Here is a 22,166-nt window from a genome sequence, read left to right as displayed (position 1 = left end):
TGAATTCCGATACGTACTTTGTGACCCCACTCAAATGCTACAATAGTGTTGAAAATAAATCCGAAACAATCTCATTTTAAACATGCAATACACCACATCGAAACAACAAAAACATCTTACATCAAGACATTTCTAATGATTGCAATACTACATTCAGTTAAGTCCAACAAAACAGATGAGCGTTCCTGAACTCATTGCGTTTTTGTAATTAGCAATCGATCAGATGCTGAGCCAATGTGAATACGAAATGTATTTTCATTCTACCCGAATGACTGGACGGAATGATTATGAATGTGATATAATATTGTGACATAACAGCGGGGTAATCCGCTGTACAAAGAAGATTGAAGTACGTCTTAAGAATACAAGAATGCACTGCATTAGTGTTGCGACAATATTTGTCCGATGTCATTTGGAGAAACGAGTGCCAATGTTAGAATCACAAAAAGGTTTCTTTTCAAATGAAATTTCACTTCACTGTGCTCACGAATGTGGATTTTACAAGGTGACACCGAACACATCGTGGCGGCGGGCGCGTTCAGGGAGCGCTAGTAGCGGCGGGTCCAGCCCCTGGGTGGGGATTGGCGTGATTGATAGTCAGTCACCTCCAGAGAGGGGCAGGCTCGCCCTCCCGCCCGCTCGCTCCGTCCGCGCATTTGTCACTCGGGCCGGTGTCTTTCTCCACGCGAACACGCAGCCAGCCGTGCGTCAATCCATCGATCCCCCGCTCATCGTATCAATGAGGACGAGGTGACCTGTGAGATTCCTCGCGTCCATCTGAAGGAATTTTCTTTTTTCACCGATTGTGGAAAAAGTTTCCAAGGACCGCAGTTCACTTGGAGTCCGCGGCTGAGAAGGAGCCGCTGGCGAGAGGCGCACTTTATTCCGGAGCTCTCGCAACATGTAAGCCCTTCCCTTCCCTTCCCTTCTCTTCTCTCCCGGTAGTCATTTCATATTCTTCATTATTAACATTCCGACGGCGTGAGCACTGCGATAAGTCAGCGCTGAAGCATTTTCCTGCAGGGGAATGGATGGATGGATGGACGGATGGATGGACGAATGCATGGATGCATTTGTGCGGACGGCGGCACCGCCAAGCAAACATCCGCTTCAGACATTGCTCGCTCGCTCGCTTGCTCGCTCACGGTCTTTTTATGCCACTTCCAAGTCACATTTGATTGTTTGGCCGTGTCGAAAAGATCACATTGGCGACAGTAGTTCCAGTAGACGCCACACTATTCAAGTTTTCCAAGCTTTCTTGCGCACACGCAATAATTGGAGCGTTACAATTCATTATCCGAGGAGAAGAACGGGAAAAAAAAGTTTACAATTGTAATGATTAACACGTTGGCCTCTAGTTTCGTGAATGATGTCACTACACGGAGGTAAGGTAGAAATGATGTTGTTCAGTTTGTATCTGAGAGAGCCAGAGAGAGAGAGGGCTGCGCTGCTGTGGGAGTGAGTGCTCACAGCCCACTTCAATCGTGGGGAATCCTGCCAGCAGTTTCAAGGAAGTCCACTGTCCACCGAAGGCCACTTTGTGGTTGCGTCTGCAAACTGAAGGACCCGCGAGCTAGATGTTAAACTTCTTTTGCCTTCTTGCCGTCAGGGTCCCGCAGCTGACGAGGAGGTGAAGACGCCTCGCTTTGCTTCGCCTCGCTTCGCCCCGCCTCGCCACACCTGGCGCTCCCTTCTCTCGAGGGCTCCATCCCACAAGTCGCTTCCCAGCGCCATTGGCCCGGCGTCATGGCGTCCAGTCTGACCTGCGCCGGCGTGGTGTGGGCGTCGCTGTCCCTGCTGTGCGCCGCCGCCTCCTGCGTGGGCTTCTTCATGCCCTACTGGCTGCTGGGCACGCAGATGGACAAAGCCGTGTCTTTCGGGACCTTCCGGCGCTGCTCGTACCCGGTGCGCGACGAGGAGCGTCAGGCCACCGTCATGGTGGAGCAGTGCGGCCGCTACGCCTCCTTCCACGGCATCCCCAGCCTGGAGTGGCGCATCTGCACGGTGGTGACGGGCGTGGGCTGCGGCCTCCTCCTGCTGGTGGCGCTGACGGCGCTCATGGGCTGCTGCATCTCCGAGCTCATCTCGCGTACCATCGGTCGGGTGGCCGGGGGCATTCAGTTTGTGGGAGGTAGGTAAGCGCCAAACAAGTGTCGACTGATCAAGTGTGAGGCTTTACGTTGCGCGGCTGTGTTTGTCGCTGGCGTGTTGTGCGGACACGCTGGCCAATGTTACAAAATGTTGCTTTGACTTCAAGTGGTGTCCACAAGTGTCACGTGACTGCCGTCTGGGGCAAGGAAGGAAGGAAGGAAGGAAGCCCACGCTGTGCCTTCCAAGGCAGGCCAGCCACAAAAGGCTTTGCTTTTTTTGCCTTTGCTTTCATTTTGATCAACGCCCTCCCTGGCTGGTGCGCGCCCGCGCTTTTGTTTACGTCTGCCCGTGAGGGCCGGGCGGCCGGGCGCTCTCGGGCCCAGGCTTTGCGGCCTCCTTTGGGACGCGGCGGCCCTCTCATTAAGCGGGCGGGCCAGCGTCGCCCGCTCGCATTCCGCGGTCGTCACGCCGCTCGGCTCGGGCAGGTTGCCGACGGATTTGACGGAGCGTGCGGACGGGGAGGTGGATAAGGACCGCCGTGGCCCATTTTAGAAGACACGTGCTTGCAATGTATTTGACATGGGCATAGATAAAAACAAAGGCCAACTGGAGTTTGCTTTCCTTTTGATAGCATTTAGATTTAGCTTTTTCAATGATGGTAACTGTTTTTGCTCATTCTAATGGCTTTGCGGGGGATGAGGAGACAAAATGAAATCTGCCTTTCATGTGAGAGAATCTCATTTCAAGCCCACAACTTGCTATTTATAGTTAGTACGCTGCTCCATTTTTTTTCCCCTCAACGCCGTCATGCTCGGCGGCCAAGTGGTTGTTGCGCTGTGTTTGAAGCGTCGCTCAGATCTTTGAAAAGTCTCACTAGGGCTAATTGGAAGTGACACAATCGGGAAGGCCGGCATTGTGTGGGCATTGCAGACGCCGTGGCCATTGGAACGCTCCGTGCCATGAGAACGGCGCTGGGACAGTTTGCGTGGGTGGCGTCAAAGAAACAATCATTTGGGATTTTTGCATGGCAGCCATTGTCGCCAATGTTGTCGTCCGCCTCGCCGATCAAAACTCCAATAACGGAATTAAAAAAAGATTCCTGACTTGGATTAGGTTGTTAGGGATTTGGACGCGCTGGCGGTTCTCCCTGCAGAGCCTGCTCTCATCTTTTTTTTTGGGGGACACTGCCTATGGCTTCTTTAATGGTGTCATTTTGGGCTTTCTACTCTCCATTTGTTTCCAATGACTGAACTTGAGTGGACTGTCAGGAAGTATTACAGAGCCAAGCTTGGCAAATGTATTGCAATAGCTCACGCTCAACAGCTGCTGACCAAGATGTCAATTGCGGAGGGTCCAACTGGAGCCACAATCAATAAATGATATAATAATGATGAAGATGAACGTGCCAGTCCACTCACGAAAAGGAATTGCACTGCATCCCGTGATCGACACTATGAACTCAGACAAATAAGAAATAAACTAAGATGAGGGGATTGCTTGAATTAAGGCTTTAGGCAACAGACGGCCGGCGCTTCGCCAGTTTGCTTGAAAACATCCACCCATTTTTTGTTGGGGAGGGGAGGCGTGTACTCGGGTACAGTGAGCCGGAAATCGGTATCAGTGCCGTCACAAAGTATTTTTAGCTCTCACCAATGACTTTTAGGACTTCAAAAAACAAAAAAAAGTGTTGTGTTGTGTCAAGGCGGCGTGCAACAGGCAGCCGCATCGTCCTTGAAGCCCAAATGACAGGCTAGGATAGAATGCAGACAGGAAGTTGGGTGACAGTCGCTTCCCACAGCCTGGTTTCACAAAAACAAAAACAAAAAAAAGAAGTATTTACGTGCGCGCCGTAAATTTGGGCTTAGAGGGGAAAATCGAGAGGATTGATTATAGATCATAGATTAGAGACATTGAATGTGTACTAAATCCCACGTGACCTCTGCCTTGTGACGCTTTGGGGATAAAATAGGAGCGCCGGACCCATGCCGCATTTGGTGACCATTTTAGATTTCAAGAGGGCAGAGGGGAAACCTATTGGTCCTCAGTGGCGTGACATTGAGCTCAACATTTTCCACATGTTGACAGCCGTGTTAGGCGGCAAGTCACAAGCTTTTCACTTCATCTGCCTCCGCAGAAACATTCCCGCCCGGCCACCCGGGGTCACGTGTTGGGATCTGATCCATCCACTTAAAAGACATGTCAGCACGCTACAGATTGCGCCTTCCATACTGGCGTTGCCAAGGGCTCTTTGGCACGCCGACAGGCGTGTTGTCCCATTTTTCAAGGCGCACAGCCGGCCTCCGTCCTTTGTTTCCGTGCGAGCGCCGCCAGTTGGCTCGCACTCGACGCCCCCGAACTCGCATACGTCCTTTCCGATAAAGAGCTCATCGTTGTCACTCTGCTGACCTTTTGCGAAGACAAGCTTGACTGTGAAAAGAAAAAGGGCATTTTCGAAAGAAGAAGGTTGCTTTGAAGCTCGCTTCTGACACGACTCGTGAAAAGTTTCAGGATGGAGCTAAGATCAGGGCTGGCAGGGCTGGGTGTCTTCGTCCGTGCAGGCGTGAGATGGAAGAAAGAAAAAAAAGCCATGAGAGGGAAAGAGCCAGCGAGCTGGTCCAGTGGACTTCAAACTGGAGCCTTTTTGGAACATTTCCTCTCTCCGCTTGATTTGAAAACAACGGATGGCCCCGGCGGGCAGCGCACAGTTCTGCCCGATCCTGGAATGCCAGGTCCCGCGTGGAACGCCACGCCACGGCATTTCACATTCAGCTGCTCTTCAGTCCAGTCACCCGCATGCAAACAGCAACAGAGTGACGGACGGACGGACGGGGAAACGGGGCGGAAAGCTGGCCGCCGACGACGGGGATTTGCTCGTGTCCAACAGAAAGAATGAGGACAGAAGGCTTGTTTCCTCGTCTAAAGCCAGTCAGGGCCACGTCAAAACACGGACGAGGCCTTTAAAGCGCAAATATTAGCTAGCCTAGCCCCCGCTGTTTGCGTTGCAGTCGTTTGGAAACAACGGCAGGGCAGCTTGGCTCTTGGGATCTCATTACAAGCAAAGGAGATGAAAGGTTTGAGCGTTCAATCAGTAGGGATGCTCCACACGCTCGGTAATCGTTCCCCATGTTACAGTGTGGCTCGCCGCTCCGGTTAATTCTAGCCGGCCGGGCCGGGCCGGGGGCGGAATGTGAGGCTGGCTGCTGCTTTTCTGCTGGGGTCAAATAGCAGGCCGGCAAAATGGAAGACGGGCTGAGCGGCTTTTGCAAATACGCTGACCGACCTCAAACACGCTGGGATTAATTGACGCTCGATTACGGCTAAACGGAATGGCCAGCTGAGGTCGTGCCAATGGCTCACTCCATTGACAAACACGAGGGAGGATGCTTTCATTTGTTTCTTGCGAGGTTCAACTCTCCGGGCCGGCTACGATGGGATTTTCTCACATTCCTGTCGGTGGCGCGCCCAAGAGGAATTTGGAGTCTGCCGGTTGGCCGGCGTTGCTGCTGCTGCTGCCGCCGCCGCCGCTGAGAGGCCGCTACCTCGCAGCGTGCCCCGAGGAATGCCGGGAATTTGGAGTAGAGCTATTTGACGGGGGCCCTGCCTTGCTTTGCCCTTCCCCCACGCTTCCTTTTCTCCAGCACGGATTTATATTTCATGCCGGTCTGCTTTTTGTTGTCTTGAACAACATCCTGAAGTCTATATTTAGCTCGGAAGCATCTCTGACAATTCTTTTTCTTTGAAGCTGCATCAAAGACACGTCGGCGCCGACGTGGATCATGTCATTAGCGACAATCCTTGTCAATATTCCGCCTTTGCTTTTCCCTCGCAGCTGGGTGGGCCATTATAGGATGTGGTTTTCTGCGTCACACGACCCAGAAGGAGGGCGGCCCTTCCCCGGGGTCCTCCGGTGGTCAGCGCACGCCACCTCCTACTGAAGCGGATTCTTTCGACGGCGAGTCATGTTGTCACGCGGGATTCTCCAAACAATCGCCGCCTTGTGCTTTGTGACATGCCTGGAGGATTTCTCAGAGATGAGCCGGCGAGAGCTGCACGTCTGCTGCTGCACGGCGACAATAGGCCGGCCGATAGGCGTCTCCGGAAATCCAAAGGAGGCTGTGGTTGGAAAGCACCAAGCGTGACTATAAACAGCACACCAGACCTTGGACACCATGCCGGCGCTCAGCGAGGCCAAATATGGACTTGTTGTGCTTCAGATGCCACGGATGTTGATGCAAGAAGTAGAAAGTCCGTCAAATAGCCCTCATCTTGTTTACTCAAGTTTCCCCAGTATGCATAAGTGACGCAAAATGTTTCCCAAACATCTGGAGCTCTCCGACGAGCACGTGACACAAACAACTAGCTGCAGTGAGACACCGTGACATTTTTCATCAACACGGCAATCGGAGTTGCTCCATTTTGTCACATTGAGATCAGATCGCATGTTCTGGCGGGAGCGGGAGATCCAACTGATGAAAGGCGACTTCTTTATCTTTTGCGGACGACACGGGTTAGCTAACGGCATTGCAAAGCTTCTGCAGCGTCCATCTGTCGGCTTTGCGTTTTTCACCTTCGACGAAATCCATTCATCGGAAAGAATAAAAGCTTCTTTTTTTTTTGACTACCGCAGCCAGCGTTTTAATGGCGCCCGCAACCTATCGATTGCCTCGAGAGCCTGCGAAGGAAGCAATTCTAAATTGAAATAAAAGCCGCGAGGCCAAAATCATTTCCACCACAAGTTCTCCTAATCTATAATCAGAAGATCTGTTTGCTTAAGTATGTTGTTAGTGCGGCCCTCTAAAAACAAATCAAGACTGCTGAGACCAAATGGGCAACATTTTCAGACTATTTGTGTTTGCAAAAATCAATGGAGAAATGAAGGAAGCTGAATCCCGCGAGGCTCCCTGGCAAATGAGAGGCAACAAGTGACGAGAATTAGGCTTGAGTTGTCAGCTATGTACGGCATGTCAAGGCTGCGTGTGGCATAACAATCACGCACAATCGCTCGCCGGCGTATGCGTGGGACGCCAATGCCAGGGACTAACGCCTTTCCGTCACCGGCACGCCGACGGCCATTTTGAAGGAGCTGCTGTAGGCCGCAATCGTGCTTAAACCGGCAAAGAAAAATGTCCAATCGACCTTGCTACCTGATTGCGGGAGCGAGCGTTTGTTTGGCCATCTGCCGTACGGCCGTGTTGGTATATCCCAAACATAATCAGTAGGCCGGACTGCTCGCCAGCTGCCTGCAGTTGCAATTAAAAGTGAAAAGCCTCAGCTCGGAGCCGCCGGCTACGCCGCCTTTCCGAGAGACTCTTTTTATTTATTTAGTCCAAACAACTTTGCGAATGTTTCAACGGGAAAAGAGCCTTGTCGGATTCTAACTTGGCCTTAGAAGAAAGTTCTGAAGATAGCGGCGTTGGCGAACCAGCTGGGTCGGACTTTTCTGTGAGTCATCAAAATGCCCCGAGGGAAGGTCCTGTGACTCTTTTGCGAGTGAGCGACTGATATCGCCGCCCCAAATACCGCTGAGGGTTCCCGTCAGAAATCCCAGCAGTTGCCGTCAGCTGAGCTGAGCGTGGCCGCGGGATAGTGCGTAGGTAGGCCCAGGCTACAAGCGCCGACAGCTGTCGCCCAGCCGCTTTGGAGTTCAGTGAGCCTGAGGGCTTCCAAGCAACAGCTGACAAGCAGCTGAGATAGATGACCAGAGATTGTTGCTTTTATTTTCAGACTCACTGCAACTTTGGGTTGGATGATGGAATTTCTTCATTTGGTTGTATTCTGGTTTTCTGGAATTCGCTTGACTATGGTCATATTCTTTGTCAGTAATCCACAAAATGGTGGCTTGTTACTTGAAGAGCCGTAAATGGAGGCACTCAAAACATGTTGAAGCTATGGTCACTAAACATCCCGGGGCCCACCCGGGGCCCACCTGGTGGCCATATGGCCCGCTGTGCCTAGCAAACCCCCGCCCGGCCGCGGGCCTGTCTCGAAGACGGATGTCTGGGGGCTCCCTGCGGGGACCTCGCTATTGGCTTGGTGGATTAGACGTGGATCACAGTTGACATGCCATAGCACAATGGAGGTCCATTGAGGAGGAGGAGGTGGTGGTGGTGCTACTACTGCTGCTGGATTTTTGTTCATTACTTCAACAGTGAGGGGCCATCATGTGAGCCTATAACAGGATTTTTAAGATGTGTTTTATTTATACTGCTCACCATGGAAGGCAATCCAGTACTAGGGCTCAAGTTCAAAATGATGCTCAATTTGGAACTAACTCATTTAGGACATCATGAAGTGTATTATGTTTTATAAATGAGCTGTAGCCAGGATCAGTACATATTTTCATCAAATTCTCACTGTATATTTAACGTTTCTACATGATGGTTATGTTTGGTTTGTATTCAATTTTAGCACTGTGTAACATACTGGAGCAAAATTTCTGCAAAATAAGAAAACCAGAATATTAAAATGCATTAAAATTCATGGCCATCAAAGTCTACATTAGTAACGGCCCCAGATGGACGTCCGAGCCGAGCCGAGCCGAGCCGAGCCGGCGTGAGACTCAGCGGGCTGCGCCGACAGCGCCCTTGGATAGGTGTTACCTTCGCAGCTCAAGGTCTAACGGCGAGATAATTATGCTAGAGATGAAGACCATGGATGATATGTTGACGCAGCTTTCCTTAATTGCTGCCCGCCCATTGGGATTAGGAATTCATTTTTTTATGGCAAAGGACACAAAGAAAAGAAAAAAAAAAAACAGTACACGCATAGGCGTGCCTAGCCCATTTTTGAGGGTGACAAACATTTGAGAGATCTTTGTATGTATCAAGAAATAGTCTCTATCAACTCACATGAAGAAATAATGGAAATCAATGACATTGCCATTTTGAGTCACTCTCAACACACATTTTAACCGGACCCACCAAAGGGACGTTTGCCGCCCCGTTGTTAAGACGGTGGAGACGTTTGTTCTGGCGAGTCCACGTGGAAAGTCTTCCGATTGTGGCAAAGCGGAGGACGTGTCGCCTGCGACCGTGCTGCCCTTTTGTTTGTTCCTCCCTCCCTCCCTCCCTCCCTCCCTCCCAAAGGAAGTCAAACACAGCTTTAGCAAACTTCAGCAAAGAAGAAGAGCAGATGCAACATTCATTTCAGTTAGAAGGAGCTAGCTGCTCTCACTCTGCATCGACATGTATTAGCATGAGGCGAATAGCATTGGATTTCATATCAGTAATGGCCAAGAGAGGCGGAAGAGCACTTGGCCTGCCATTAGTGGCTGTTATTGATGTTCTAGCTTGCAAACGGGATCGTGAGGTCATAATCACAAAATGCCTTTGACCATTCACAGCTGCACATTGTCACCACAACTGTGTGTGTGTGTGTGTGTGTGGACATTCTTTCTGGCCTGGTGAAAGTTAAAGATGTTTTTTCAGCTTGTCACCCCAAAACCACCAGCAACTGCTAGACTTGGAAACTCTGCTGCCACCAGTGTTGATGGCTTGGGAATAGGGGGAGGGATGGGGAAAGAATGGCTGGCTTCCAGCACCGCATTATAAACCGAGCCGATAGACACGCTTGGCTATCGAATTCGCCATCGACTGAATATGAAGGCCGGTCGAGCCCGGCGGAGATAACACGCGCGCAAACACAGAAAAAGATTCCGAAATCAGGTTGCTCTGGCGAGAACGACAAAAACAAGCGGACCGACGGCTGCACGCCGTCGCGGTCTCCATTCTTTGCATTCCCACTCGGACATTGAGCGTGAAGCCTTCAAGACGGGCTTTCCTCAGAGGATCAATTAAGACGTGGCAAAGCGGCAGACGCTAATCAGACGTGTAATGGAAGTCTCAGGGCTCCCTCGGGGCGGGGGGCCCTTCCATTCATCACCGTCTGCTGTTTTATCAGCGACACATTACAAGTTGTAATCAGTCTCACGGGCCGGGCCGGGCCGGGCCTCCGCTATCAATCACCGCGCGTAGTACACGCGTGTTCCTTCCTGCACAATCAGTCAGAAGATGAACGCTGCGCATGGGCTGAGCTGGAGCGGCAGCTGTCACTCACTCACTCACGCCCGGCCAGTCGGCCGGGCTTTGGGCCAGGCCCCCGTGGCGTGTTGGAGCCAAGCTGTCCAATCCCCAAATTCGACCACAATGCCGTGTTGACCAAGTTTTCAGGAGTGGTCTAATTCAACTGATGCCGAGTCCAGTCATGTCCCATCTCTCTCCAGCCAGCATTTGTTCTCGACTTGCCGCCGCATAAGTGCTGGCTGGCTGGCTCACTTGGGCCCAGCGCACGCTGCAACTTGCAAACTGTTTTTATTGTTTTTTTGTCGCCCCAGTGTTTGGAAGGCCTTCCTTCGCGTTTGGAGTAAATCTGCAGCGCTCCGCTACGACCCCAAAAGTTACGGCCCGCCCCCAAATGTTTCATATCGTCTCTGTCATTTTGGAAAATAGATATTTACTCTGGAATTATGAATACTAAGTAGAAGACTAAATGAAATAAATCCTAAATTAAATATATGAAATCATATGAATGAAAATAAAATGAATAAATTCAAACTCAGGTGACACCTGGTGCCATGATTTAGCCAGCTATTTGACCCGCCCACCACTAGGCAAACAATGGATCGATCCAGGAAAAGAAACATTTCTGAAGGAAAGCAAACATTTAATGCTCACTTGCTCCGTGAAGGATATTCCAAACAAACATTTCCCAGCTGCCAGATTATGGCGTGTGAAAATGAAGGAGACGTCCGCAGCCCTAATGTGCCCACGCAAGGCGGCAAAAATGAAATGTCTAATTGGCACTGTGGCACACGGCATTTTGGGTGAATCATTTCAAGTTGGCTTCACTTTCAATCAATGAAGATATTTCATCTGCTGCAGACATCTGCTGCAGACATCTGTTTCTCTCCAAAATAGGTTTGGAACATGAAGGAATCAAATGTTGCCTTCCATTTTAGAAATGAGATTCAGTCTTAGGCTTACGTTAGGTGCTAAAGTGCTTTGTGGCTATTCAAGTTGTCGTTAAGGATCCCAATCTCTGTCTGAAATGATTCATATAGGCAATGATGCACTTTTTGGGGGGGTTTTTGAAGCGAGGGACAATACTCGCTAGCCTGACATGAACCGAGAAGCGCTTGCGATGCACGCCAGCCCCCAGGCAATGTGTTTTGCTTGTCTTTTGCGCACGGCCAACAACATCGCTCAGGCCCGCTGGTAAAAGCGCGGCGGGCTGCACTCGACTCGCCTTGCTGTCTTTCACGTGAACGCCCGTTAACGGTGGTCACGGCCAACTGTCACCTGAAATATTCAGCCAGCCTGACGGGAAATGAGGCGAGCAGCGGGCTTGTTTCTTTCTTTTTTTCCCTTTCTTTGTTTTGGTCTCCAAATGGCTCCCGGGTTGCTCCCAGATTGCTTTTTCAGCTGTCGGCCTCGTTCCCTGCGGACGTCTTTCTCTTTCTTCCCAACTTCCGGGAGAATTTCAAATTCTTTTTGATAATGGATTGCGAGAAGACGACGGCGCAGGGATCCCCGAGCAGCAGTCTGCGGTCCCCGTTTGGTACCGGGACGGAAAAAAAAGCCTTTATAATGTCATTTCATTCGTCCCCCTGGCCAAGTGAGCTCCTCAACTCAGCAAAAAAAACAAACAAACAAACGACAAAGCACCAAAGACACTCCATTAACAAGCCAGACTACGTCACGTCACTTCCTTGATCCCAATTTATGACTCTCTCATTCGCAAATGCAAATATGGCCGATAGCTGCCAGTAGCAAAGTGCTGAAATGTGCCAATCCGCAACTAGGATGATATTTGACTTCCTCCTTTCCACCGTAGCTTTTGGACGGCTAACGTGTCGTAGTGCTGAGTTGGCCTGGCCATATGGGGATGGCTGGGGTGGTGGGGGGGGGCGCCGTACGGTGGCAGGAAAGGAAGCCCGGGAAACAAGACAGCCGTAACATTACATAATGTTCAGGGGGGTGAATAATGACCTATTTGTGTCACTTGAACCAGAATGAAGCATTTGTATTCATCACTTTGCCAGCCACCGTAGCATGCGTGCTAATCTCAGTGAGCCCATGGATGGTGTTTGGCATTTTATCGCCGCCCGGATGCAAGTTTTCATTTCCCGAGAGTGACGTTTTGCCGTCCGCTCGGCAGCAGAAATAAAAGTAACTCGAGAAGTGTTGGAGTGACGGGCTCCTGTCGACTTGCCTTGCCGCAAAGTCTTTGAGCGACATATAAAAAGTCAGCTCCTCTGACATTTAGCCACATGTCGACTCTGAAAAGAATGCTTGTGCTCGGAGGATTGATGACCCCCCCCCCCCCCATCCCCCCTCAATGATGGGCTGGGGAATAGGTGTCTCTGCTGTATTTTGTGACCTTTCCGCCAGCACGCTGAGGATTTGTGTGCCATCTGCAGCCCTGCGGGTAACGCCTAATCCCAGCCAGCGCCGCCGCCGTCGCCGTAAACCTCTCCGCCTTATCTCCCTCACGCATTCCCCGCCCGGCGCGTGACACATCTACCTGCGTCAACAAATACGAGGTGGAAAAGGCGGCTGTGACGACGTGGATATGAAACAGATACGCATCGCCGGCCGGAACAACCTCCTTTTGACCCGTTGCATGAATACGGCCTATTGTCGGCGAGATATCGCTTTCCCGCTGTTGGAATTGCAGATTCGGCTGAAGAGTTCCTTGGGTGGCCCAACTGGGATGTACTCGTTGGAAATGGCCACTTTTAAGGAATGAAACTAACACCCACATGGAAATGTCAAGATTGATTCTTATTTGAACGTGGTGACGGAGATGGCCTCTCGCAAACGTCGGTGTCTGGGCTGCGGCTTGTGAGAGCGCCGCCCGCCGTTCCTTTATTGTCATATTTCTTTCTTGGTAATTAGTTTGATTGCACGAGCGGCGTAGGCTGCATCTCCGCTCAGCCGTGAAGAGGAAATTGGGAGGATGCGTAAAATGGAGGATGCGCTCATCACGTCGCCCGGGTTACAAGTTATTTAAAAAAATAGATCCAAAAAAAGACATGGAAAATGGATGTAGAGTACGACATAGAAATGCAATAAATCGATACATGCTTTTTACAGAGGATAAAGCATCGGTGTCAAACTTGAGGGTTAGGGTTAGGGGAATTTTGCATGGACTTTGTGTCATGACTAAAATGACAAATAGTCTTGGCTTTTCAAAAAGAGACTAGCTTCATCAAATTCCGACAATTTTTTCACGGAATTGTCTAGTTTGGAGCTAAATGTGCAGTGCTTGGTTAGTTTTCAACACAGCAGGAAACGCCAGCCGCGGCAGGAATTCCAAGCAAGTGGCGTAATGCAATATTTTCCCTTCCCCTGTGACTTACTGCTTGGAATCGTTCAGGCTGGACTTTCTTTTCTTGTTTCTATTAATCTGGCTGAAGTGCCGTGATGCATGGCCGGCCGGTGCACCGAATCTCACTTCTCTGGCGTAGGGAGCGTTTAGCGCTTTTCCAGCCGGGCCCCTCCTCCTCCCGTTCATTCATCTCATTTTTACGGTGGATGGTCTTCAGGCAAAGTCTGATCCCATTTATATCTTTTTATAGCGCACCAGGAGGAGGGAAAAGCTCCTGTTTGCTCAGTGAATTGTGGCTGAAAGTCAAGCGGCGGCGGCGCCTGACACAAAGCCGTCCCTCCGTCCGTCCGTCCGATCCGTCCGCCCCTCCGTCTTACAATCGAGCTTCACACGGCTACCCCCGCCAAGGATGCGGTGACCTTCAGCTTTAGGTTGATGGACCAGGGAGGCGGGGCCTTGACCTACTAAGGCTCAACCTCTCCATCAAGAGCTCCCGTGTTCCCAGACAGCCGCTATTGTTCCTTAATAAATTCGCAGAATACTAATGAGGCAGCTTTAGTCCGGGCAGGGGGGGGGGGCAGCATACGAACGAGGAATGTGGAACAGAGAACATAGGCATATGCTTTTTTTTTTTAGATTTAGATGTCAGCTCACGTCAATGATTCCCCCAAAACTTTCTTGTTGTTCTGCTCCTATTTTGCTTTCTTCGTTTAGCTGCTTTTCACAGGTCAATCTCAAGGATGGATGAATGAATGAATGACTAGTTTCAGTCCCATTTCCGTTTCACGACTGTAATTGTCACGCCTTTCGCAAAGGTTTGGGACCCGGCCGACCCGTCTATCTATCTATCTATCTCCGCCGTCGAGGTGCCGTTGATCCTGCTCACATCGTGTAAATCTTTCAGCACCGCTAGCCCGAGGTCGTACGCCGTGACATTCATCTCGGCTCAACGGGCTCAGTTTTTTTTTTTTTTTATCCGAGTCCACGGACACCTTCTTTACAGCTCAATCAATCAGAGTCTAGGGGAATGACCCTTGCTTGCGGGGGCCTTCGCGCAGCTCACAGTCAGAGGATTAGCATCGGCATCATTAACATTGATACTTTTTCTCATGCTGATTGCTTCATACATCTGTTATGGAGGAAAAAAAAAATCTGCAATACAAATGAGCATAAGAGAAAAGTGACCAAAATGGGATGGCGGGCGACAAAGGAGAAGTGGCCACTTGGACCCAAGGCGTGTAAAATGCAGCCTTTGTGTGCAAAGTGCTACTTTCTAGCACATCAGCAGCTTCAAGTTCATTTTGCCATTTTTCACGGCAACACGTTTCCGAATTTAACGCCATTGCAGCGTAACTGTGTTTTATCTCTCATTTGGAGCCGCAGACGCCTTCACGGTCATGAATACTGATGAATTGTCATCAAGCTACTTTTTCATTCATAAAACGGGAGGGAGGGGGGGGGGGGCATTTTGCCTAATTGAGTTAGATTGTTGATTCTTCTCATCCTGACAAGAGTCTGCTCCGTCTGCAAATTTAAAAGTGGAAGTGCGCCGCAAACGACTGGCCGCCGCCGCCGCCGTGTCGGTTGAGTCGGAACGGGTAATACATACTAATCCTGTGCAAATTGACTTTATTTGTAAGGTACAGTTTGGCCCGCTTCTTTCTCGGATGCGGCGTAATAAAGCGGAAGGTTTATGGGGAAGGCTCGTGAATCATCAAAATTGCATTGGGCACGCTGAATTTATGTCCGAGTCAGCGACGGTAGAAAAAGACATGACGAAAATGCAGCCATATTCAAGTGAACTTATTATTCGCATTCTTTTGGCCATTACTCAAACTGCTAACTTTGTGAAATAACGGTTTATTTGCCCAAACCTCTCGTAATACACTGCCCTGGTGGCGGTCGGCGGGACATGAACCTAATTTGCGATATTACGTGCCCACAGAACTTGGGCTTGCTTGTCTCAATTCACATTAAGATACTTCCTCGACAACAAGAAGATATCTTCTAAGACCAATTCGGCCAGGCTTAGCTGCAAACAGTTGGCAGTTGATTTGATTTCATTTCATTTCTGATATGGTGGATGGTGAGCGACAGGAATGTAGATTTTCTTTCTTCCTTCATGGAAGCCATATGTATGTGGGCGGCCGTGTTCCATCTGTACTCTCTCAAGTATCATTGGCCCAAAACGGCTCTTTTATGAAAAAATTCTTCCCCGATTAGGACATTGTGCGCCGCTCCGCAGCTGCTCGACTGGATTTTCCCCGAGGTTCGGGGGATAATAGAACGAGCAGAGATTCATCTCAAACAATCCGGGGCGTTGCCTGTTTAACTCCTTTTACATTGGTCACGCTCTTCCTGCTGCTTTTGGATTGAATTTTTGCTGCTCTGCCTCCAGGCTTGTAGCGCTTTGACAAACGTGTCTATCAGAACTTGGCAGCCTGTAATCGTGATCATGAGAGGAACATATCGCCCCAGGGAGCGAGGGTCACGTTCAGGTGCGAACCAGGGGGCATTCGCCACGACGGCAACGTTGTCCCAATTGTTGGACATGATTTGTGAGAAAGGTGTTCTGTCGCGTGCCGGTCAACAAACACATGGGATCCTAATGAGTACAAGCACTGCTGAAAAGGAATGAGGCCAGATTTTTCATGCATTTGTTTTCTGTATTCAAAGGGTGCCACCTGACAGCTCCAAATAAATCAACTCACTCGCACGTCCAAAGTAATTAAAATGACACAATGGCATTTGTTTTCCTCCTTTTCAGCGTCAACAACAATGAATAAAGGCGCAATTGCAGTTCCTTTCCCGTTTGCCCAAGCAAAAAGCGCTTTTCATCCGCGCCTACGCAGATACGACATATGATTAGGGAGCAGCCGCTCGATACATTGCCAGATGTCAAGCACACTCGCTCGCACACGTCGGGTCATGCCCGGCCGGGTTCTCCTTTTGTGCTCCCCTATCGTGTTCCTCTTGGATTACCTTACATGTTACGGATATGGGCTTTTTTCTTTCTTTTGTGGGGGTCGGAATAGCTGCACGACTCCAACGCCACATGAAAAACGACATCATAGCCTTCGCACACTGAATAAGAGGCCATGGCTAATTTAGCAGGCTAGCTCAGAGGTCAAAAATCAAAAGCTAACATAGCAAGACTAGCTACAGAGGAAAAACTTTTGTACAAATTGATATGACTCGCCTAACCCGAGCAAAGACTTGACTCAACTTGCTTGAAATGTTGTGTCATTTCTCCTTTAGTGGCTTCAAACGTATGTAAAAACAAGCAAGCAAGCTCCTCGCCTTGGGTGTTGAGGGAATATTGCGTTGTCTTTTCAAACAACCCCGCCATTAGCTAGCGTGCCATTAGCTAGTGCGCCATTCGCTAGTGCGCCATTCGCTAGTGCGCCTGCGAAGCGAACGCACCACTCGGAAGTCAAGCGACTCCAAAACAAACGCGCGTTACTTTGTACACCGGTAGAAGGATCCCCCAAGCGCCCGGCCGGCGTGGAAATTTGCACGCTCCCGTCGCAACGCTGTCACCGTTGCGTTTTGATGTCTGCAAACAGGACATTCAAATATTCACCACATCTTTGGGTGCGAAAAGTGGTCGTGGCTTTCATTCGTCTTATCTCCCGAGATTGGGGAAGCGCTCGCCTTTTACGGACAAACACGGGGCAGCCTGTTTTGGGGTACGCTCCATGTCATGAAAGGCAGCGTAAGCGTGGCTCCTCGCGCCTCTTTTGCTCCTTGTTCATGTTTCCGATTCCGCCGCCGACAGCTGGCAAAGGAATTTCTCTAGTTCTGCTTACTTAACTGCACGTCTTTGGGAAAGGAATGTGGACAGCATCCAATTGGCAACCATGAACTCTCAGGAGACACGGCCGCCCGAGCGAGGTCAGTGGAAAAACGAACGCAAGTGGACCTTGAAAACAAACGGCCTAGCCGTTTAATGCTGTCACACCACGGGAGAAGCATTTCTAAGCAATTAAGCAAGTGATATTTGAATCTAAGCATAGCCGCAACACATTCAGACAGTCTACAAAAAGGCTCTCACAGTCATCACATATTCTTGATCCTCTGTACGGAGCCGAGATGAGCTCAGAGTACGGCAATGCGCGTCAAGTCTTATACTGCCCCCAAACGGCCAAAGGAGGCAGCAGGGCCATTCAATCGATGCAAAGCGTGACGACATCTATTTCATAGGGAGAGAGACGGATGATTTCCGATCATTTGGCTCGCATGTAACTATGATGTTGAAAATGGATGACTTTCAGTGCTCCTGGCAAAAAGAACTCGGCTTTCTGTTTAACGACGGCCTAATGAAGGAGAAAAGGTTTTTTTCGACTCCCGTCCGCATTCATTAGAGGCCCGGACAAACGAGCGCTCCGATCAGATGCGATCGGCGCTTGACGGAACGCTTGTCGACACCGAAACGGATCAATAGAACATGCCTGGGATGGCGGGCCAGTCAAATGTGGCATTCCACTTTAATCAGAGATGATGTACTCGTAACTTGTCCCCGCTCGGCCTTCCATCCGACGCTCACGCCTCTCCGCGGCTCGGCCGACGCTACGCTCGACACGGGCCGACGCCCGGGCTGATTCGAGCGCGAGCCAAATGCCCGCGAGAATCAAAGCGCCGTTTGAAAACGTGTCTGGGCTCGACGGTTACACAATCAGAGCCACATCGACTTTTGAGGGGACGCTTGCCCAATGAGACTTGTTGAGCGAGATCAATAGCTACTTTGTTAGCGTTATAGATTAGATGAATTCATTTGTCAGGGCTTAGGTTAGTTGCTTAGTTAGTTTGTGATTTCATCGATCAGTTACGTGAGTTGTTAGCTTTATAGATTAGATGAATTCATTTGTCAGGTCTTAGGTTAGTGCTTAGTTTGTGATTTCATTGATCAGTTACGTGAGTTGCTTTATGACGACTGATCAATAGTTATTCGGTTCAATCGGAGTGGCTATCGGGGTTTGTTTTTTTTCCTGTTTGTTCACTTGGTGACCTTGAAAGGGATTATCTCTTGCTTCTTGACACCAAAAAAAAGACAGCAGGCTGTTAAAGGGCTTTTTCATCAGGTAACCAAATAAAAGGATGAGGATTAAAGAAGCCTGGAGGAGCCAATGAACTCGGAAAAGTGAGTGGATGCTGATGAAATGCCAGGCAAATGAAGAAAGATCAGCACGCGGGACGGGACGGGACGGGACGGGATCCACTCCATTTATGGAAGTCGACGCGGCGCGGCACGACACGGCTTTCAGACAAGCCATTAAGGCCGGAGATCTATCCAAACTCAATCTCACGGGAACTTGTCGGCCTTCTCGGACCACGAGCGGATGCCGTGACGACGACGGCGAGCCGAGCGGGACTCTGACGCAGAAGGCGCAAAGGCTGACAGAGAATGAAGCCGTAAACAAAGAAAGCCACAGCGCTCGACCTTCTCGGAAGGCGTCACGTTTGGCCCGCGTGCGAGACGGTCAAAGCTCGGCGCCTTTTTTTTTTTTAAATTACGTCTCGCCTCTTCCTGTTGAAAGCACGCAAGGGTGGCACCCTTTCGATTGTTTTACGTGCTCAAATCAAAGCAAGAGAGAAAAAAAAGCTCTTCTTAGAATATACCGACGCTCCACTTTCTTGTGGTGAGAAGGGAGAAAATACAGTTGGATGACACGCTGCCGCCGCCGCCGTGTCTCTCAGCGTTGCACTTGAAAGGGAATCCGTGATATTGTTAAATATTCATGGCGAATACATTATGCGCCTACTTTCACTCTTTACGGTGTCAAATTTGAATCAAAACAACGTTTGAGAATGTTATGTAACGCCACAACACCTCAGTGCATGTGTTGGCTGCTCGCACAAGGATTTACATCCAATCCCTCGCTCTGTCATTTTTTCTATGATGCTTGGCTCAAAGTTGATATTTGGGAAGGAGAAGCGGTTAAGTTGTCACGGATGGAGGGAAAAATCCTTTGAGCCTCTCTGATCCCGAGCTGGAATTACATAAGCGTTTTTTTTTTTTCGAGATATATAAATATGTATACTATTTTGTATCCATGTTTCATGATGAATAATTCACTTGAATTGCTTGTACAGTAAACTCCATGTATTTGGTGCAATTTGCATGCTTGGTAGGCCGATTGAAGACTCTAAATTGTCCCTAGGTATGAGTGTGTGTGCGGATGGTTGTTCGTCTCTGTGTGCCCTGCGATTGGCTGGCGACCGGTTCAGAAAATGAATGAATGAATGAATGAATGAATGAATGAATGAATGAATGAATGAATGTTCAAACACACTTAAACTGTCTCATCTTCATAAGTGTCAAAACATTGATTTGAGGCCAGTCTAGCATTTCTCAGCCTCTGTACGGCCATAAACAAGAGTTGAGAAGAAGGTCGTGTACGTTGTGGAGCATTTGTAGTCTAACACAAAAGCGAGACGTGGAGAAGGCGGACTCGGGCACGCCTCCCAGGAGACCGGCTGAGGCTCCGCCGCGCCTCCCTCGCTCGCTCGTTACGGCCAAATTTATAAATATATGAAGAAACATCCGCTAGCGAGGACTTTGCTACGCACCTGGACGTGTGATTCTAATAATCCCCTGTTATTCGCTAGTCATGATTTCACCTCCAAGACACATTGGATATTCAAAAGAGCAACGGAATGAAGGTCCGCTAGCCTAACGCTCACATGTCTGGAGAATTAGCATCAATGTTTGTCATTCAAAACACACACTGACAAGACTAGAGCTCATTAGGGGACCAAGTCTGCCTCTTCTTCTTCTTCTTCTTCACCACATCTTTTCCAGTGCCGCTCGGCACGCTGTGGCAATATGACATTCAAAGCGACTCTTGCGGCGGGCGGGGGAACACGGTCCATGTGCACTTCCTGTGTATTTTGTTTTAATCATCGAATTTTAAGGGTAAAGTTGTAAAACGACTTTGAGAGATGATAAAATGGGATCATAGCGGGGGGATTACTGTCTACAGTATTTTTTTTGTCTTTCCCGGTCATCATCACTAACCTGTGGCCTCCTCTGGTCTGGCAGGCCTGCTCATCGGATCCGGCTGTGCGCTCTACCCGCTCGGATGGGACAGCGAGGAAGTGCAACAGACGTGCAGCAACAGCTCAGACCAGTTTCAGCTCGGTGAGATGATGAAATCGCTAAAAAAAATAAAATACTTCAGTATTTGAACTGAATCCAAGATGGCAGCCAAAAAAGAAAATGAGAGATTTTCTCCATGACATTTTCCAAAGAAGCGCAATCAAATTAGCATATGATTTCACGTACGGTTGCATTCTCATACGTGACAAGCTTGTTAGCACGCTCTCTCTCTCACAAGCATGTTTGGCGCCCAAAGCGTTGAGAACATCTCCAAGGCTGCAAATAACCTCAACAGCAGCGTCACACCACCTGCTCATCAGCGCCTACGTTGATTTCTATTTTTCTTTGTAGGCTCCTGCCAGATCGGCTGGGCATATTACTGTACGGGGGCCGGGGCGGCGGGCGCCATGCTGCTGTGCGCCTGGTTGTCGTGTTTCGCCGGCAAGAAGCAGAAGCAATACCCGTACTGAAGGTCGGAGGAGCTCTGACGGCGGTGTACGGCGAGGGAAAAACTCTTTCATAATGCAGCACACACACAAACAACACTGCTAAAAAAAAAAAGGAAGGAAGGAAGGAAGGAAGGAAGGAAGGAAGGAAGGAAGGAAGGAAGGAAGGAAGGAAGGAAGGAAGGAAGGAAGGAAGGAAGGAAGGAAGGAAGGAAGGCGTACAGTGAACCACCGCATATTGGCAAATCCTCTATTTTTTTTTTTTTTTTATCCTGTGTTATCTGCTATTTTTGTTCAGACACAAATTTGAAAAGATGGCTTTGGTGTCATCTGGAGGCATGTCGGTCCCCTCGGAAAACTTCATTTGGTCAGGCTCTTGTCTTGTCTAATAGGAAAAAAGTCTTTTGGCGTCCTCTTGTGGAACGTGTAGGAATGATGACGCACTGATTGCTTGCAAAAAAAAATGCTGATGATTTGAGTGGAGGTGGTTGACTGTACCTACATTTCAGCCTTCGACCTGATTTGAGCAAATGGACATTTTTCAATTGTTCAATGTTTCAGTACGCCAAGGAGCTGAAAAGCTCAATTCTTACCTACCGGGTCAGGATGGAACACTTTCCAAGGATGTCCGCTTTTCCACGAGTCTTCCATTGCGTCTCTGTTGTGACCTGCAGACGGAGGCACTTTCTAGGGTTGCCGCATTTTTTCAAGGATTTGGCATCCACGCGACGGACGTGTGACATCTTTGGAAAACGGCAGCGGGAGTCTGAGGACTCGTCGGAACACCTGTGGTGAATCCATCCTTGTTAGAGAGCAGCTGGGCGTTCCAACCTTTCAAGAAGGTCAAAGGTCAGAGCGCATTTGAGGTTCATCGGGAAATTTCACGCATTGGATGTGCTAGCTGCACACGCAGCTATTTGTGATGCTTGATTTATGGAACCCCTAGTCTTTCTCTTCAACCTGTTGATGTTATTGTGTGCTGTGATGAAGACTTGCGTAACAATGTGATTTCCCACTTCAATATAACGTGAAGTGTTCTTCCTCACCTGTCTCATTGTTAACAGGCTTAACGGCCCGAAATGCAATAAAAAATAGATATCTTCTATGTTGTGTATGATCACGTACCTACTTTTATCATCATGGCACGTGTTGTTTTGTTTTGTATTCACGCCTCAAATGATTTGTAAATAAATGTTTATGGA

General features: G+C 49.4%; 2 protein-coding genes across 2 annotated transcripts in view; one reads left to right on the top strand and one right to left on the bottom strand.

Moving 5' to 3' along the window:
- Nucleotides 1-22,166, bottom strand: part of cog6 (component of oligomeric golgi complex 6) — a 34,991-nt gene that overhangs the window by 10,273 nt on the left and 2,552 nt on the right. Inside the window, exons 3-4 of the mRNA XM_085915753.1 lie at nt 21,562-21,632; nt 20,438-20,577 (exon numbers count right to left, since the gene is read on the bottom strand). The gene's annotated coding sequence lies outside the window, so the exon portion shown is untranslated. The remainder of the gene's footprint in view (nt 1-20,437; nt 20,578-21,561; nt 21,633-22,166) is intronic.
- LOC147053942 (LHFPL tetraspan subfamily member 6 protein) lies at nt 680-22,159 on the top strand. Its single transcript, XM_085915757.1, has 4 exons — nt 680-903; nt 1,610-2,131; nt 20,462-20,560; nt 20,870-22,159. Exons 2-4 carry the CDS (start codon nt 1,747-1,749, stop codon nt 20,986-20,988), a joined length of 603 nt encoding a protein of 200 aa, XP_085771883.1. The 5' UTR covers nt 680-903; nt 1,610-1,746; the 3' UTR covers nt 20,989-22,159.

The sequence above is a fragment of the Syngnathus leptorhynchus genome, chromosome 7, assembly GCF_054491065.1.
Source record: "Syngnathus leptorhynchus isolate UIUO chromosome 7, UIUO_Slep, whole genome shotgun sequence".
Lineage (NCBI taxonomy): Eukaryota > Metazoa > Chordata > Actinopteri > Syngnathiformes > Syngnathidae > Syngnathus > Syngnathus leptorhynchus.
This window is presented reverse-complemented; position numbering and strand designations above follow the sequence as displayed.

Excerpts from the sequence above, each read along its gene's own strand:
- LOC147053942 (XM_085915757.1), top strand. The coding sequence starts at position 1,747 with ATGGCGTCCAGTCTGACCTGCGCCGGCGTGGTGTGGGCGTCGCTGTCC. Across the intron at positions 2,132-20,461 it reads GGGCATTCAGTTTGTGGGAG|GCCTGCTCATCGGATCCGGC; the intron begins GTAGGTAAGCGC and ends CTGGTCTGGCAG. Across the intron at positions 20,561-20,869 it reads CTCAGACCAGTTTCAGCTCG|GCTCCTGCCAGATCGGCTGG; the intron begins GTGAGATGATGA and ends TTTTCTTTGTAG.